The sequence below is a fragment of the Lutra lutra genome, chromosome 10 (assembly GCF_902655055.1).
Source record: "Lutra lutra chromosome 10, mLutLut1.2, whole genome shotgun sequence".
Classification (NCBI taxonomy): domain Eukaryota; kingdom Metazoa; phylum Chordata; class Mammalia; order Carnivora; family Mustelidae; genus Lutra; species Lutra lutra.
The window spans coordinates 66,553,201-66,572,796 of record NC_062287.1 but is presented as its reverse complement, the minus strand read 5'-3'; the positions used below and the strand labels follow the sequence as shown (position 1 = coordinate 66,572,796).

General features: G+C 38.7%; 1 protein-coding gene across 1 annotated transcript in view; it reads left to right on the top strand.

Moving 5' to 3' along the window:
- GALNT18 (polypeptide N-acetylgalactosaminyltransferase 18) overlaps positions 1 to 19,596 on the top strand; it is a 350,227-nt gene that overhangs the window by 256,543 nt on the left and 74,088 nt on the right. The window contains exon 6 of the mRNA XM_047691422.1: positions 288 to 402. Coding sequence (XP_047547378.1) covers positions 288 to 402 — 115 coding nt within the window. The remainder of the gene's footprint in view (positions 1 to 287; positions 403 to 19,596) is intronic.

The window sequence follows — 19,596 nt, the reverse complement described above, 5'->3', positions numbered from 1 at the left end:
CACCCATTTCAGCACCACCTGGAATGACGACTGGCCCCAGGACAGGAGCTCTCTGCCGTGCCCTCCCCTGTCCCCCGAAGAAACAGCCTCCCTAAAGCAGCTGGTAAAGGTGGGCCTTCAAGGTGGGCGGGCCACTCAGAGAACAAGGTCCACACCAGCTCTGGGGGCAAACAAAGGAAGAGGAACAGATTCTCCTATAGGAAGGCCCTGCTGCTTGAACTCCTCTGGCTGTGCCCAGGAAGCAGCCCCTCTGCTAACTTCTGGCCTGTCTCTCCACACCCCTGCAGGAGCCCTGCCCTCATCGGCTGCTTTATTGTGGACCGGCAGTACTTCCAGGAGATTGGCCTATTGGACGAAGGCATGGAGGTCTACGGAGGCGAAAATGTTGAGCTGGGGATCAGGGTAAGCAAGGGTTCCTGCCCAGAGGACTTGGCTCAGCTCTCAGGAGAGATGAATGAGTCCAGGGGGTGGAGAAATGGAGAAAAGGATGAGGGTGACAGGTGGATTCTGAATGTCTAGTTCTTAACCTTGCTCCATGTGTGTGATCAGGGCTGCTTGGGGGCAGGCAGGGCACCTATAGAATTTGGAGGAAGAAAAGGACTTCAGAAACTGCTTTGGCTAGGGCAGCGGACATGGGAGATTCAAGCTCCCTACTACGGGAAGAGCCTCTTTGTTAAAACCAAACATAGGCTCCTCGGGGCTGAGCAAAAGTGTGCTCCAGGAAGAAACATGCTCGCATCAAGGGGTGGCTGGACCAGAGTGACCTTCAGAGTCACTTACCCTCAGAGTCACCTCCTTTTGGGATTTCTCACTCTGATATTCACTGCCTTCTCTACAACAGTAGCCCAAAGAGCTTTCCTAAAGACTTTGTCAAGAGAGGGCTGCGGGGGGCACCTGGGTGACTTAGTCAGTTAAGCATCTGCCTTTGGCTTAGGTCATGATCCAGGGTCCTGGATCACGGATGGAGCCTGGCATCTAACTCCCTGCTCAGTGGGGAACCTGATTCTCCCCCTCTCTCTCTCTCTCTGCCCCTCCCCCCATTCATGTTCTCTCTCTCTCTCAATCTCTCTCTCTCTCAAATAAATAAATAAAATCTTTAAAAAAAAAAAAAGAAAAGAAAAGCAAAAGAGGGCTATAGGGAAATAAACTCGTGGGGCATAAGACCAAAACACAGCCAGGCTCACTCTATTCTGTTTCCTGACCCCAACACGTGCTGGTCAGATACTCAGACCTGTTCATACCTTGTCCGATTCTTTTAGAGGTAGCCACCATCCTGCCCCAAATTAGAGAGCCTTTTGCAACTATCAACACATGATGCGAATCCACAACTAGCATCATTTAATTTCTTATCCCATAGGAACATTTTCTAGGCTCTGACTCTTTCTCCTGGGCCCATGTAAAGATCACCCGAAAATGACTCCCCATCCCTATCACGTCTGAAGGACACATGAGGTCCCATGGTAGTCAGCAGGAAAATGATAACAGACACAATGAAGGACCTCATCCTAGAGGGAAACCCACCCATCTGCCTGGGTTGTGGTCTTATCCTCACAGAAACCCCAACATTCAAACTGTGGCTTGTCTCCACAGTGGTCCCCATTGTCCTATCCATGGGGATTTTAATTTTAAGCAGCCTGACACATCCCCTCTGTGGCAGCCCTTGGAGAGGACCTTGAACCTGCTGGAGTTCGTGGAAATAATCCAAGATATCCCTCCTCCCTGTCAGCCCTCCACGAAGACCACTGCAACATCTGGCTGGTTCTGACCTATGACCCCACTCTTGCCTCTTTATTTTAGCGTCTGTATCTCCAGTTCCCACTCAAGGACTCTAGCTTGGGTCCACCCTCCTCTTAACTCTAACTTCCTTAGACCTCCCACCCCACTGGGCAGCCAGCTGACCCCGGACTGACCTCACCCTGCCTCAAAGGGAGACAGGTCACCTCCACGGACCATCTCACAACATCTGCAGGGGCCTGACCAGCCCTGTGTGGGCTGCACTTATTGCCCAGACGTGTAATCCTAGGGCTCTGACGACTGGCAGCAGGAGCAGCTTGTCCAAAGCTGAGCTTAGAAAATGCTTTTAGACACCCGTATTCACTGAAGCGAAGGGAAATTGCTTTGAAGCCCATTAGAATGCCTGGGCTTCGTGGGGAGCTAACGGACTCACAGAGGACAGAGCCCGCATTGTCTCCCTGGCCTCTCCAGCTCTCCCTATATCACTCATTTCTTCATCTCATTTCAGCGCCACTCCTGGATAAATGATCGCCCCCAAACATACTATTTTTCACTAGGAGCTGCTGCCAGGAATTGGCGGAGCCCCTCCCATATGCGTGCTCTCTGGGCAAAGATGTTTGGGGACTAAAGGAGTTAGACACGTGAGCTCTGCTTCTCACACTTCTCACACGCAGTCACGGGGCCGTGGGAGATCTCTGGCTTCTCTGTGCCTCGATGAGAAAGCTGCTCTGGAGTGTGGGCCTGGCTGAGGCTTTCAAATATGTGGCAAAAATCTTTGGGTTTTGTGTTCAGGTTGTAAAATAAGGTACAAAACATTGCCTGGCATTTCTTTTTCTCCACCTCCCCCCTCCTGCTTGACAGAGATGATGGCGTGTCGTGGTCGTTGAAGGAAAGGTGGTTTTTTGGGCAGGGACCCAACAGCCTGTTGTCTGGCAGAGCGGCAGACAAGGAGGAGCTAGTTCATTTGAATTCCAGGTTCTCCTTAAAGGGATGCAGAACCACTCGTCATCCCCGAAATAGATTTTTCACATTTTGTGGGGCTGTTAGTGCCTTTCTTTCATGTTTTGTGAGTTCACATCTGAGTGCCTCCCCTTCCTTATCTAGGATCCCCCTAGACAAGGTGCAATGACTCCACAGGATTATTTGTAAAAAAAGACAGACATTGTTTTTCTCACCTCTTTGAGTCAGAGGCAACTTATTCCAAGTCCTTACCCATTTGGAACCCAGAGTTGTTTGCACAATTATTCGCAACCTGCTCTGGCAGCTAACTATGCCATCCATCTACATCCCTAAAAAGTAGTTCTTATTAGAAGACTCCTTTTATTCAGATGAGGGAATGGTGAAATTAAGAGTTTATGTATGTATACAACTTATAAGAGGTAAAGAAAAGATTCAACCCCAGATCTTTGTGATGTGAAAGCCTAGAGAGATATACCACAGAATATCTAGGATAAAAAACCTATGAGCATCCCCCGCAAAATGATTGCAGTGACCATGCGGTAATTCCTTCTACTCTATTCACAATCATGTCTACTGAGTCCCTATTTAGAGCCTTATTCTTATTTTGTGCTCCTTTCTAATAAGTCTTTTTTTTCCTGATTTCTACTTCCACAACTCAGTGGGGAAAAGAAGGGAGTTGCTATGGGCAAACAGAATGAAAAGAGTGAGATAATAAGAGGGCATTGAGGGGCACCTGGGTGGCTCAGTGGGTTAAGGCCTCTGCCTTCGGCTCAGGTTGCATCGGGCTCTCTGCTCCGCAGGGAGCCTGCTTCCTCCCCGCTCTCTCTCTCTGCCTGCCTCTCTGCCTACTTGTGATCTCTCTCTGTCAAATGAATAAAACTAAAAAAAAAAAAAAAAATAAGAGGGCATTGAATAGGAGAGAGGAAGTTTGTATAGATGATGGTTACAAATATGCTAGAATATATAAGAGAGCATTCAAGAGGTGGTAAGAAATTAAGAAATTGTTGGAGACAATAAATAAATGGAGTTGACTGCCCTCAAATATATGTTGAAGTTCTAACCCTCTGTCCAGGTGAATATGATCTCATTGGAAATCGGATCTTTGTCCATGTTAATCAGGTGAAGATGAGGTCATACTGCGTTACAGTGGCCCTAATCCAATATGACTGGTGTTTTTATAAGGAAAATTTGGGTACAGACAGGCTCAGAGGGAGGATGACCATGTGAAGGTGGAGGCAGATTAGAGTAATGCCAGGGAAGGCCTGGGGTCACCAGAAACTGGAAGAGGCAAGGCAAGATCCTGCCCTAAGGCTTTAGAAAGAGCATGGTCCTGTCAACACCTGATTTCAGACTTCTAGCCTCCAGAATTGTGAAAGAATAAATCTGTGGTTTTAGGAGAACCCACCTGTGGTGCGTTGTTATAACAACCCAGGGAAATTAATACTGAGACCAAAACATGAGTGAAAATAGGAACCTAGAGAAAGTCTTAAGAACCTGGTGACTTTAGGTTTATGATTTCTTAATTTCATAGAGTACAGAGGACAGGATACAAAACCTCAGGGTTTCCCAACATGAACAGTCTAATATAATAACCCCCTGATTCTCCACTTTACCTCCCATAAAACTAGTACTCCAGGGATGCCTGGGTGGCTCAGTTGGTTAAGCCGCTGCCTTCGGCTCAGATCATGATCCCAGCGTCCTGGGATCGAGTCCCACGTGGGGCTCCTTGTTCTGTGGGGAGCCTGCTTCTCCCTCTGCCTCTGCCTGCCACTCTGTCTGCCTGTGCTCGCTCTCTCTCTCTCTCTCTGACAAATAAATAAATAAAATCTTTAAAAAAAAAAAAAAAACTAGTACTCCAAAGATCAATTATCTCCGTGTAAGATGAGCTAGAAATACTCCCACCCTCACCCCCAGAGTTAGGGTAAAAATTGCCTTCCTCAATTTTATTATGAGAAGAGAGGGAAAATTCTCCTTTGTGAATCCCTCCCTTGGATTTATAACATAAAATCAAAATACTTCATGGTCCAGAAAATCTCAAGAGCAGAATTTAACTTAAGGTTGTTGGAAGTTCTTAGGCATCTACAAAAATGTATACAAACCCTCTCTGGGGAAAGACCCCTTTAACCCAGGCTATAAAACTTCCCATGGCCAGAGTTTCAAGGAATGTGAATTCACCTTTTTAAAAAATCACAAGACAAGGGAAAAAGAATGCACCAGGAGCAAAAGCACTGGACAGCCAAATTTGTTCTACAAAATCCTCAAGCATTGATTCTATCAGATGCAGAATATGAAATAAGTTGTATACTAGCTTTAAAAAAAAATAGCGGATGGGCGGGGTACCTGGGTGGCTCAGTCAGTTAAGCATCTAACTCTCGAATTTGGCTCAGGTCGTGATCTCATGATGGTGAGACTGAGCTCCCTGCCAGGCCCTGCGCTCAGCAAGGAGTCTACTTGAGATTCTCGCCCTCTCTGTGTGCCTCTAACTCTCCCTCTCTCTCTCTCTCTCTAAAGTAAATAAATCTTTAAATAAATAGGAGATTGGAAAAATAAATAAGAAGAAAGAGACTATGAAAAAGACCAGTCATATTGGGATAAAAATAGAATCTCAAACATAATAAATATAAAAATGGGGATGCCTGGGTGGAGTTGAACATCGAACTGACTCCTGGTTTTGGCTCAGGTCATGTGATGGAGTCATGTAATAGAGCCCCTGGTGGGCTCCATGCTCAGTGGGGAGTCTGTTTGAGTTGCTCTCTCCCTTTCTCTCTGCCTCTCCTCCCACTTGTGCTCTTTCTCATTCTTTAAAAAATAAAAAATTAATACAAAAATGAAAATTAAAAGCTTAATGGATGGATTAAATGTTCAGACGGACATTGTTAAAGGAAAAAATAGTACACTGGGAAATAGACCTAAAGAAATTATTCAAAATTAGCCCAGAAATATACAGAAATACAAAGAAAGAAATAAGAAAAAAAAGAAAGAGAGAGAGAGAGAGAAAGAGAAAGAGACTGACAGAATTGTGGAAAAAGGTCTAAAATCTTAGAATTCCAAATGGAGATGGTAAAAAGTGAGGATTAGGCAAAAGCAATATTTGAAGAGATAATGACTAAAAATGTACCCAAGCTCTTAAAAGATGCCAGTCCTCAGATTCAGAAAGTCAACCTGTCCAAAGTAGGATAAATACAAATATATTCACACTTAGACGTGTTATAGTGAATGCCAGAGGCAGAGAGAAGACCTGATAGCAGAGAGAAAAGATAAACTACTGAAAAAGTAATGATAGAATAACAAACAGGTGACTTTTCAGCAAAAATAATGGAATCCCGAAGACCATGGGACAATAAATATTCTGAGAGAGAATAATTGTGAGCTTATGTATGTATGTATATGTGTGTGTATATATATATGTATATATATGGACTCAATAAAAATATCTTTTAACTAGGATAAAAGAAAGTCATTTTTTACAACATAAAAACTGCAAGAGTTTGCCACTAACATATCCTCTCTAAAATAAATTATAAACGGTACACTTCAAGTATAAGGAAAATGATCCCAGAAGGAAATCTGAAATAAGAGAAGAATACTTAGCTCAAAAAGTAGTAAATTTATGAGTAAATCTAAAGAACTGTTGATGGTAAATAACACTATTGTAATGTCTTGTGGGATGATTAAAACCACAATGCATGATGACAATTGCAAATAAGTTGGGAAAGGGTGATTGTAATTAGAGTGTTCTAAATGCCTATATGTTAATGAGGATGGAAAGGATACTGATTGACTTTGAATTTTGATGAAATAAGCATATTAAAGTTTCTAGGGAAGCCATGAAAAGCATAGATAAAGTATAACTTCCAGAGTTGTAGAGGGGGGAAAATAAAATATGAAAATGGAGAAATAGAAACAGAAGGGATGGTACAAAGAGAAAATATATGAGATGGTAGAAATTAATCCAAATATATGAGTAAATATATTACGTTACACAGACTAAGTTAAAAGGCAAACATTTTAAAATTAGATTTTTTTAATTATCTGTAAGCTATTTATAAGAAACATGTCTGAAATGTTATAATACAGAAAGGTTAACATCTAAATGGATAGAAAAATTAGTAACAGGCAAATGCCAATGAAAAGAAAATTGCTGTACTTATATTAATATTAGAAAAAAATATTATTACAACATATTTTAGCACAAATAAAGACTTCTACAATGTACAGTTCACCAGGAATATATAACAATTATAAACTTTTATGCACCTAATTGTGCAAACTTGATTTATATAAAGTAAAAGTTGACACAATTATAAGGAGACATCAATAGCTCCACTGATGTAGTGAAAGAATTTACTAAATTTCTTCAGGTAAGTGATAGACCAACACCATTACTAGCTTGAATCTAATGGGATATAGAGAGCCCTGCCATCTAACAACTACAAGATTCAACAAATTTCAAGGATTAATATTGTATAGAGCATATTCTTTGACCACAATGGAATTCAATTAGAAATCCACAACTAAAAATTACAGAAATATTGGAAATTATGAAACATTTCTAAATAACTCATAGGTCAAAAAAGAATTTATACTGGAGATTTGAAAATATTTTGAACTGAATGATAACAAATATGCTCTATATTACATTATGTGAAATTTAGCTAAAATAGCACTTAAGAAAAGTTGTAAATTAAAACAGTATGGTATTGGCATAAAATCAGACATGAGTCATTGGAACAGAATGGAGAGCCCAAAAATAAACCCACACATATACAGTCAATTAATTTACAACAAAGGAGTCAAGAATATACAACAGACCAAGGACAGTCTCTTTAAAAAATGGTATTGGGAAGACTGGGAAGCCACATGCCAAAACTGGACCATTTTCTTACACCACAATTCTAAATGTATTAAAGACTTGAATGTAAGACCTGAACGCATAAAACCCATAGAAGAAAATGTAGACCGTAAGCTCCTTAGCATAGGTCTTGGTGATGATTTTTTAATTTGACACTAAAAGCAAAAGCAAAAAGCAGAAATGAACAAGTAGAAATACATCAAACTAAGAAGATTCTGCACAGGAAAGAAAACCTATAAATGAAGTGAAAAGTCAACCTACTGAATGGGAGAAAATATTTGCAAGTCATATATCTGATAAGAGATGAATATCCAAAATATATAAAGTACCATAAAACTTGATAGCAAAAGAGCAAAAAATCCTATTTAAAAATGACAGAAGATCTGAATAGATACTTTTTCAAGGAAGACAACCAGATGGCCAACAGACACATGAAAAAATGCTCAACGACACTCATCATCAGGGAAATCTAAAACAAAACCACAATGAGATATTACCTTATACAAGTCGGAATGGCTGTTATCAAAATGACAAGAAATAATGAGTATTGGCAAGGATGTGGAGAAAACAGAATCTTTGTGTTGATGGGAATACAAATTGGTGCAGCCACTATAGAAAACAGTATGGAGGTTCCTCAAAAAATTAAGAAAAGTACCATTGATCCAGCAATTCCACTTCTGGGAAAACAAATATGTTGACTTAATAAGATATATGCACCCCTATGTTCATTGCAATATTATTACAATAGCCAAGATAAGGAAACAACCTAAGCATCCACCGGTGGGCAAATGAATAAAGAAAATGTGGTGTATATATTTATAATGGAATGTTATTCAGCCATAAAAAAAATGAAATCTTGCCATTTACAACAGCATGGATGGACCTCAAGGGTATTATGCTAAGTGAAATGAATCAGATAGAGAAAGACAAATATCATATGGTCTTATATATATGTGGAATCCAGAGAAAGGAAGGAAGGAAGGAAAGAAGGAAGGAAGAAAGAAAGAAAAAGGATGGGAGGAAGGAAGGGAGGGAGGGAGGAAGGAAGGAAGAAAGGAAGGAAGAGAAAGAAAGAAAAATAAGCTTATAGATACAGAGAACAGATTGGTGGTGGCCAGAGGCAGGGGGTGGGGATGGGAAACATGGGTGAAGGGGGTCAAAAGCTATGAACTTCCAGTTATAAAATAAATAAGTCACAGGAATATAATGTATAGCATGGTGACCACAGCGAATAATACTCTTGCATATTTAGAAGTTGCTAAGAGAGTAAATCTTAAAAAATCTCAACACAAAAAAATTTTTTGTAACTGTGTAAGGTGACGGATGTTAACTAAAGTTGTTGTGATCATTTCATAATGTATACAAATATTAAATCAGTATGTCATATACCTCAAACATTAAATTAAATGAAATTAAAATATTTTCCAAAAAATAAGAGAAATTGTATAGTATCCCACTCTTAGAAGACTTTAAAGTTAATGAGATAAATATATAAGTAGTTAGAAAAAATATCAGAATAAAAACTGTAGGTGAAATAATAAAGATATGAACATAAATTAATGAAATACATATTTTTATGACTTGTAATTCATTCTGACATGTATAATTCATATCTGATATATATGTAAAAGATATATAGAAGATTTATATATATATATATATATATATATATATATATATATGATATGTAGAAATGACTAATAAAACCAAAGCTTCATTCTTTGAAAATGTTAATCAAATTGACAAACTTTTAGCAGGATTGAGAGAGAGAGAGAGAGAGAGGTGCCACAACCACAAATAAACAATATTAGGAATTGAAAAGGAGAAACTATTATAGTTGATATAGAGATTTAAAAGGGAAGAGTATATTGTTAACAAGTTTATTCAAAAATTTGAAAACAGATAAAGAGAACAAATTTATGGAAAAATATAGTTTATAAAAATGGACACAGGAAGAAATTAAAAACTGAAATTGTTCCATAACCATTAAAGAAGTTGAATCAGTAGTTTAATATATTCTCACAGGTAAAAAACTAGGATGATGGTTCACCACCAATCACTGCTAAACTTTTAAGGGATGAAAATATTCCAAATTTATGCAAGCTATTTGTACGTAGAGTTGAGAATAGATACTAAATGCCCCAAAGCACAGTGGCTTGGATATCTTCTAGGTCCAAACACCCAGGCAGATCCCTGGGTTTACAGAACAAATATATATATGAGAGAGAGTGTGAGGTGGGGGCAGGGGGAGGGGCAGAGGGAGAGAGAAAGAGAATCTTAAGAAGGCTCCACACCCAGTGCAGAGCCCCAAGCAGGGCTCAGTCTCATGACCCTGAGGTCATGACCTAGATGAAATCAAGAGTCAGACACTTAACCAAATGAACCACCCAGACACCCCCAGCACAATTATCTTAATAATATTCCTGAGTCATGACGAAAAGTCTGAATTGTAGACTGTACTGTGTTCAATAAAACAACAAGAGCACAACATATTTAAAAATTTCTTTGGAAAATGTAAAACTTGTTAAATTTCTAATATTGAAAGAGACAACTCCTCAATTATGTAGAATTGACACATAGAAATAACTAGAAGCCTAGCCTGACTATTCTTTGAAATCAAATTCTTCCATATAAGTAACAGCTGTCTCCACCATAGAAGTAGAAAAGGGAGGGAAGGATGTCACTACCACTGTGCCAGTGCCCTTCCTGGTGTCCAGAGCAGGCGGTTGAAGGAAAGAGAGCTCTCCTCTCCCTCTTGGCTCTGGCTATAGATAACTCCACTGGATTGAGCTCTCTGGAATATAGCACAGAGAAGAGTCTTCCAGACAGGACTCTGTTGGACACCCATTTGGACATATCCGCAAGTCACCAACTCCTTGTCTGGATGTCCAAGCTTCACTCACTTGGGGGTTTCTTATTGGCATTTTGGACTCTCTGTCTTGGAATGTTCACAATCATCATTCTCTTTAAAATATTGTCTGCTATTACACTGCCTCTTGAACAGCTTTTTCATCCTCTAGACTGACTGACCTTTTACCACCTGCTCCAAAGGTTGGATCATTTCCTTTATTCTGTCTCACCCAGATTACCCAAACCCTCATGATAGCCTTGCCTCTTTTAAATTGCTCTTGCTTGGCTTCATCATAAGGTCTGAGTATAGAATCTCTTCCTGTGAATGATTCTCCCTCTTCTCCCTATGTAACTGACCAAAATCTAGGACAATAAGATGTCCAACTGACTGGCTCCTCTTGTTGGCCCTGGGATCACCAAGGAATCAGTCAAGCTCCTCCTTATCTGGGTATCCTTATTTAGTAACTAAATAAGGCAGGAATTTGCATTGGAGATCTCTCAGCGCCTTAGACAAGAGACTTTATTCTATTTCTATGACATCTTTTTATTGTCCTTGTCTACCAGTTTTCATGCCCTCTCTTAAATTTTCTTTCTTAGCCATGGAGAATCTAGTATCTCTCTATCTATACTTTAAGAAAATGCCAATCGCTATTCCATAGGGCATGTGGGATGAAGGAAGCAAAGAAGGTTATAGACACAGTAAGAACAGATTTCACAAACTGCATAGTCACCAGGTTTCAAAAATTCCCCAGTCCTTGGACTGGGTTCATCTGTAGCTTCTATAATCAACTAAGGAATGATGGCAATGCCTTTCATATGTATTTTCAAAATTTTTTACTATAATTATCCTATTCACTACACACAGCAATCAAGTGCTATTGGCAAGTCAGATAGTATCTAGAAGTGTTATAAGATTAAAAATATTTATGTTGGGGCACCTGGGTGGCTCAGATGGTTAAGCATCTGCCTTCGGCTCAGGTCATGATCCCAGGGTCCTGGGATCGAGTCCCACATTGGGCTCCCTGCTCAGCAAGGAGCCTGCTTCTCCCTCTCCCTCTACTGCTCCCCCTGCTTGTGCTCTTTCACTCTCTCTCTCTCTCTCTAATAAATAAAATCTTTATATATATATATATATATATATATATATATATATATGTATACATATATATTTATGTTGGTCAAAAAGGTAAATTCACCCTTATGCTGTATTATCTCATTACTATAATCATTTAACAACAAAGAAAGCAAGAAATTAATTTAAATACTTTGTAAACTACAAAGGGCTCTATATAAAACATGTAATTGTATTATATATGTAGATATATATGTTACATAAATATACTACCATGCCATTTATATGGTGCTCTTTTTTTTAAAGCATGTTTTAATTTATATTATTATAGTCCTGCTAAATTTTTTAGATGACACTCAGGAGTCTATATTGTAAGCAAAGAAAACTGACTCAGGCTGACCTACAGAGAAAAGAAATTTATTGGAAGGTCCTTAGATATCTCAAAGAAGTCTAATAGTCTCAAAGTCTCAAAGACTTCTAATAAGAAGTCTAGAGATGCAGATTCAGGAAAATAAGCGGAAACCTAGAGAGAATAGAGAGCAGGAACCATAGTCAAAGCCAACCAGTAGGAAATAATGTATTTAGGACTGACACCACTGCCACGGCTAGAGGGTTCTGCTACTAAATACTGGGCACCGTGGCTTGGGTCTTGGTGACATTCACCAAGATTCAGAGTCCTTACTGAGAGCATATAGTTGGCTAAACCTGGATTATATGACCATGCTTTAGCTTCAAGGGGAGATCATATATGGCTTCTTTTCAGCTTCCTTAGGCTCAAGAATTACGTAACTTGTGGTCCCTTATATAGCAAGGGGATTTAGAACCTGAGTTCAAAAGTCCTCTACAAAAGGTAATCTAATATCTAGGGTATTGTGCTCCATGCTCCAGATAGTTTATGAGAAATGGAATCTCAAGCAAAAACAGAAACACCTCTTTATTGTGGACAATTTCAGACATATGCAAAAATAGAATGGTATAATAAAGTGCCTTGCATCCATCACCCAGTTTCAACATTGTGAATGCACAGATAATTTTGGTTTTAATCTCTACCCTTACCCAATCCTCCCCCAACTTCAGTTATTTTGAAGCAAATCCCAGACATCATATCATCAAAAAATATTTCAATATACATCTAAAATAGATAAGAATTTTTTAAAGAATATAACCACAATACTATTTTCAGTCCTAAAGTGTTGAAAAGAATTCCCTAATACCATCAAATATTATCAGTGTTCAAATTTCCTTAATTGTCTCATTTTTTGTTTTTCAGTTTGTTTGTTTGAATCAAAATCCAGTTGGTTAATATCTTTCAAGTGTCTATTAATCTACTGAATTTCTCTCTCCATCTCCTTTTTTCCCTTTGTAATTTATTTTTAAAGAGATGAGGTCATTTTTCCTATAGAGACCCCCATAGTCCAGATTTTCTCAATTGAATTTCCCTGATGACATTTAACATGTTCTCCTGTCCTGTATATTTCTGCTAAATTGGTAGTTAGATCTGGAAATGTAGGTTCAATTTTGTAGCAAGAATATTTCATAGGCAATATCTGTATACTTCCATCATGAGGTGCATCATGTCTAGTTCATTCATTAGGAGTTGCAAAATGATGGTATTTTTTTTTTTATTTTTTCTTCCTCATTTATGTTTTTTAAAGATTTTATTTATTTATTTGACAGAGACAGAGATCACAAGTAGACAGAGAGGCAGGCAGAGAGAGACGGAGAAGGGAGAAGCAGACTCCCCACCAAGCAGAGAGCCTGATGTGGGGCTCGATTCCAGGACCCTGAGTCCATGACCTAAGCCCAAGGCAGAGGCTTAACCCACTGAGTCCCTCGGGCGCCCCATTCTTCCTTAGTTATTAACTGGAATAACTTTATCTTTTTTTGTATATGTATTTTTTATTTGAGTATAGTTGACATGTAAGGCTCCATTGGTCTCAGGTATACAAGGTAGTGATTCAACAAGTTTATACATTATGCTGTATTCACCATAGGATAGCTACCATCTGTCCCAATACATCACCATTACAATATCATTGACTATATTCCTTATGCTGTGCCTTTTATTCCTATGACTTACACAAAGAGACATTTACAATCATCCATTTTTTGGTTGCCCAGAAGTACAATAAAATTCATTTGGAAAAATCAGAATAGACAACTTTATAACAGCTTTCAAAAAAAATAAACTGATTCTCTACCATCTTCCAAAAGGAACCAATTATTCTTTTTAGTGTTATTATGAACTTATGGATTAAATATATTGGATGTATTTCAATTTAATACATTTAATATCCTTATTAATTTGCATATTTTTACCTTTGGCTATTAGGAACCTGTGATTCTTTAGTGGCTTCCTGCTATTGGGATGTTCCAGGTTCATCTATACATTTCCTATTCCAGACCTATAATCAGCCATTTCCCTAAGGAGCCCAGTTTTCTTTTAGTGAGTCATGGTATTTAAAATCACAGTCTGTGGGGCACCTGGGTGGCTCAATAGGTTAAGCCACTGCCTTCAGGTCATGATCTCAGGGTCCTGGGATTGAGCCCTCCATCAGGCTCTCTGCTCAGCAGGTATCCTCTCCACCCCCCTGCCCCTGCCTGCCTCTCTGCCTACTTGTGATCTCTCTGTCAAATAAATAAATAAAATCTAAAAAATAATAATAATAAAATAAAATAAATAAAATCACAGTCTGGGCATTAGGGGTGTTCATTGTTACTGGTTTGGTCCATGTTTCTAGGTCTTTTAAGTAGTCTGGGCTAGAAATTATTATTATTTTTGTAGAGAGAAAATACTCCAGGCATTCATGATGATCTTTCTTTTTTTTTTTTTTAAGATTTTATTTATTTATTTGACAGACAGAGATCACAAGTAGGCAGAGAGGCAGGCAGAGAGAGGGAGAAGGAAGCAGGCTATCCGCCGAGCAGTGGGCCTGATGCAGGGCTCGATCCCAGGACCCTGAAATCATGACCTGAGCCGAAGGCAGAGGCTTAACCCACTGAGCCACCCAGGCACCCCCATGATGATCTTTCTAATTCAAATGTAGAACTAGAGAGTTTCTACTTCACCTTATCAATCTTACATTTTTATTTCCCTTTTCCCATATCAAAAATTCTGATTCTTAATGACACCAACACAATTACTTGTTTCTTTTATTCCCCAATATGCATACAGCTGTCTCAGAATACTAATAACAATGCTATCACCAACAATATGATTGCTAGAAACAGTTTAATTCTTTTTTTTTTTGCCTTTCTTCTTGCCATTTATATTCCACTAGAGAAAAATTACTGTGATTTAAAGTCATGTAGAATAGTTCCTCTCTGTGTTATTTTCCTACCACCCTAATAAACAGGTTCATTGCTTTCATTTTGCTTTTGATTTTTAGGCATTGTTTTTCCATATTTAATTTTTTATAATTCTATAAATTTTTACATAATTTCAAAGTCAAATCTACAAACCAAGTATTTTCAGAAAAGTCCATATTCTGTCACTGTCCTCTGTTTTCTTACTACTTCTAATGTAAACATTTTGTTTATTTTACTTTACACTTTAAAAACATATAAGGAAATATTGTACATATGTTCACATCTCTCTGTTCTTAAATGGTAATACTCTGTGTACACTTTTCAGTACCATGGTTTTCTCGATATATGCTTTTTTTCTGAAGATCACTTATAATAGTATAGAGAGATTATGCCTCATTGCTTTTTTTATAGCTGCATAGTACTCCAATGTGTGCATGTTCTGTAGTTTATTTTACCAGTTTCCTTTTGAGGGCATAGTGCTATAACTAATGGTCTTGTGCCTACACATTTTCACATTTTTACTGGATTATCACTTGAACAGATTCCTGAAAGCATAACTGTGAGGTCAAAGGGCAAATGTATGTGTAATTTTGCTAAGATGTCCTCATATATCCTTCCAGAAGGGGTAGTACTTTTTCCACCAGGAACAATAAAGGTTCCTGTTTCCCCATAGTTAACTAACAAAGTATGTTGTAGACTCTTTGGGTTTTTGCCAATCTGACAGATGAGAAATGGCTTTCAGAGAAGTTTTAATTTGCATTTCTCTTATTAAGAGCTAAGTTGAACAGCTTTTCATATGATTAGGGCCATTTGCATTTCTTTTTTCCATGAGCTTTTCATATCTTTGGCCCATTTTCCTATAGGATTGTTAGTCTTTTCTCTATTTTTAGAATCTCTTTACACATTAGGGATGGTAATACTTTGCCTGTCATATACATTGCAAATATTTTCTCCCTGTTTGTTACTTGTCTTTTGGTTTTGCTTCTGGTGGTTTTTTTTTTTTTTTTTTTCATTTTGTTTGGTTTTTGTTTGTTTGTTATATTTTGTTGTTTGTTTTGGGGTTTGTTTGTTTGTTTGTTGTTTTTGCCATGCTAAAACCTCTTCCCTTCCTTTTCTTTTTTTTTAATGTAAGCAAATGTATCTCTCTTTTTCCTTCTTGCTTCCAGGGTTTAGTCATAGAAAAACTTAACCACATTAGGTTATAAAGAAATGCATCTGTTTTCTTCTGGCATTTGTGTGCTCAAATATTTTTCTCATTTTAAACTCTAATTCATTCAGAATTGATGTTGATGTATGGTATGAAGAATAGGCTCAATGTCTTATTTTTCTGCATGGCCAACCAGTTATCCTAACACCTCCTATTTAAAATGACATCTTTTCCTCACCACATTGCAATACTACCTCTATCATATGCTAAATTGCCATGTATATATTTGAATCTGTTTCCATTGATTTGTTGGTATATTTATGTACTACTGTCACAAAATTTCAGTTATATAGCCTTTGTGTTATGTTTGTAAGTCTAAGCTTAAAAATGTTTTTTAAGTCATGCTTGTAATTTGGCTTGCCAACTATGTCCTATTGGGATCTTGGATTTGAAGGAGAAGATCCATAAGAGACACAATGTCATCATTCCCTCTTCTTTCCTGACTTGCTTTTAAAACACTTGATGTCAGGACTTATGGCTGCTTAATTTTCATATTGTTGGTTGGAATCTAGTATGTACTCAATGAACAGGTTTTGAATTTGAAGGTCGGACAAGTATAAGAGAATATATTTTATGTAACTTGAAAGGTCAGAGTTAAGACCTTCAGAGGTGGGATAGAAGTTGTAATGGATGTAGTTATCAATCCAATATAAGAAACAAATATTAGAGTCATTTAAAAAAAAAGAAGCAATGCCCTATGGAATAATGACACCCCCCCAATCCTATAATAGGATATGAACATGACAACCTCTTGTTCATTGTAAAGATCATTGTATCTTTGTATCATTGTAAAGATCTATGGGATTTAGGACCATAAAACTAACGTTAATAGTGATATAGCAGTAACTGTATGTGAACTCTTGTCCTAAGTGATTTATATTTATTAACTCCCTTAATCCTTGCAGCAACCTGGAAGTGATGCAAATACTATTATTCCCAGTTACAAATGGATACACTGAAGCACAGAGCAGGGATGTAACCTGCCCTTGGGCACATGACTGGTAAATGGTAAATTTAGCTGAGATTTGAACCCAGGAAGAATGGCTTCAGAAGCCATTATGCCGTATATACATAGGCAGGGTCTAGGGGGCTTCAATGAGAAATCTGACGAAATTTCTCTCGACCTTCTTGTGGGTTCATTTTTTTTATGCATTCATTCTTCCATCCTTCATACACCCACTTGCTATGCTGGGAAACTAGAGGCAAATGACACAGACCCTGCCTTTGAGTGGCTCTCAGTCTAGCTAGAAAGACCAACTTACCATATTCTAAGTATAAGGCTGAAAGAAAATTATAGAAAATGTCATGAACTTAAACAGGAGGCTTTGACTCCTTCCTCCATCTAGACTTTAAGGACTTCTGGGTCTTTGATCCACTAATGCCAACTGTAGTAGGTACATAACTCAGAAAGCCTACTCACTTTGAATGAGGATATTCCTAGACATTTTTTAAAAACAAAAAAATGTAAACTGTTATTCTTTTTACAAACCATGAGTAAGATAATAAACACAAACTAAAGCATCAAATAAATATGAACCCAGTAAAAATTTCTAAAACTAAAAAATTGATTGAAGAAATAAATATTCACATAATTTACATCTGCAAAATTTGATTCAAGTAAACCAAACTCAGTTGGAGTAATGATCACAAAAGAAAACTCTGACAGAGGCCATCCATAACTGTAACATGTGATGTGGATTTTTTAAAAAGTACTGATAGATGAATCATTATGTTAGTTATAAAATCAATGTAAAAAATATTAATCCCAATGAAAATAATTCTAGTAAAATAAAACCGGAGAATCGGTATAAAAGGAACTGTATTTTAATTATGCTATATAGAAATTGGACCAAGAGGATTAAATTGCTTAAGTTATTTAATACCTTCTGGATGAAAATGAATCACTATGAATATAATCTGTATTAAAGTACTAAGTCAGGCACACTTCACTCACCATCAAAATGGCAAGGATGAAAGATCCTGTGTGCATTGCAGTAGCACCCGGGAGAGAATGACCACTCCCCCCATGGAAGCTGGCTTAGACTTCACAGAGGAGGAGGCATTTATGTGGGGACTCTGGGGAAGGGTGTGCAGTTTTTAAGGCAGGGAAGGGGGAGATGAGCATTGCAGAGAGTTGTGGTGACGTGTAGAGTGACAGCTGAAGATGCACATGACTCTAGCTGAACTCTTGGGCTGGGAACTAGAGGTCTGGACAGGACATGGGGCTGAACCAGAGGTTTGGAGACAGGTAAGATAGAGCTATCAAATGGAGGAAAAATCAGTCACTGAGCAATCCATAAGGCAGCCCCTGTGGGCTCTTTGCTTCTCTTGGCTTGTCCAACATTTTCCTCCACAGCAAGAAGTGGAAAGAAAAAAGTGTCTTATGGTGGATGACCTGGAGCTGAGAGAAGTTTCAAACACACATTTCCTTGGTTACCAACATCAACCTTCTAGGTCTGGAATGTCTAAGATGTGGTCAGTGACATAAAGTCTTGGGCAAGAGAAGAGAGTTACTATTTCATGAAGCAGATACATGCCCCACAGCTGGTAGCAGTACTAGCTGCAGTCTGGAGGGAAGGTGACAATATTATTATTAATAATAATAATAATAATAATAATAATAATGGGAAGAACTCCCATTTATTATATGCTATTGGCTCATCACTTTGCATATAGCATTTCATTAATTTTTACATGAGCCCCATGAGGTCTGCTTTGTTATCCCCATTTTGTAAATCAGGAAGCTGGAGGAAACAGGATAAAATACCTCCTGAAATCACACAAGATGAGAACCAGCCTGAGGGGCTTCAAGACCTTATCACTGGGTCGTGTTCCTTAGCCACCTCTGCCAGCAGGGTTGAAAATCATCCATGGCATAAAGTTTACTTTCCTCATTTGGCCAACATTGCTTTGGAAAATGACCACGGTACGGTTCTAGGGCTTGATGACTCGGCCCAACTCCCTCATGCGAGACGGGGCCTGGGTCCGACAGTCTTTACCTGAGGTCCCAGGGGGGTTCTACACTGGAGGGATGATAGAGACAGCTGAACCAAAAGCCAGAGTCCAGAGAGTCAGAAAGGAGGGAGAGGGAGGAACTACCAAAGGAGAGGAACCAGAAACAGACGGGAAGTCAGAAATCTGAGTTCAGGAAGCTGGAGACACCGAGGAGGAAGAGAAATCAGAGAAGGGTGTGCATCAACTGCCTAGAACAGGCATCGCCATTATTTGAGACTTCTACAAAATATATCTTTGGTTAAAGGGCTTCAGGCTTCACTAACAGGACCCACGAAAGAGGTCTGGGCAGGTTAATGTGTGCTTGTCAAGCTTGCTGTGTAACTGAAGCAGGTGACAGGCTATATGGTTCCCCGCCGGAGGCCGTGGCCTTCAAGGACTCAGTAATCTCGGCTCACTGCCGGCATCATGGTTGTTCTCACCCAGCCACCAGGAGGATAGTAAAACACCCCGGCTCCCACAGTTTCAGGGAAATCAACTCATCTGCTAGTGTGGTCAGAGAGACTTGAGAAGGAAGAGTAAGGTTGTGAGCACCAGTGTTCCCGCTCAGCGGGTAAGGTCTCAGGAAACCACCAGCTGCAACCTCTCATAGAAAAGCTG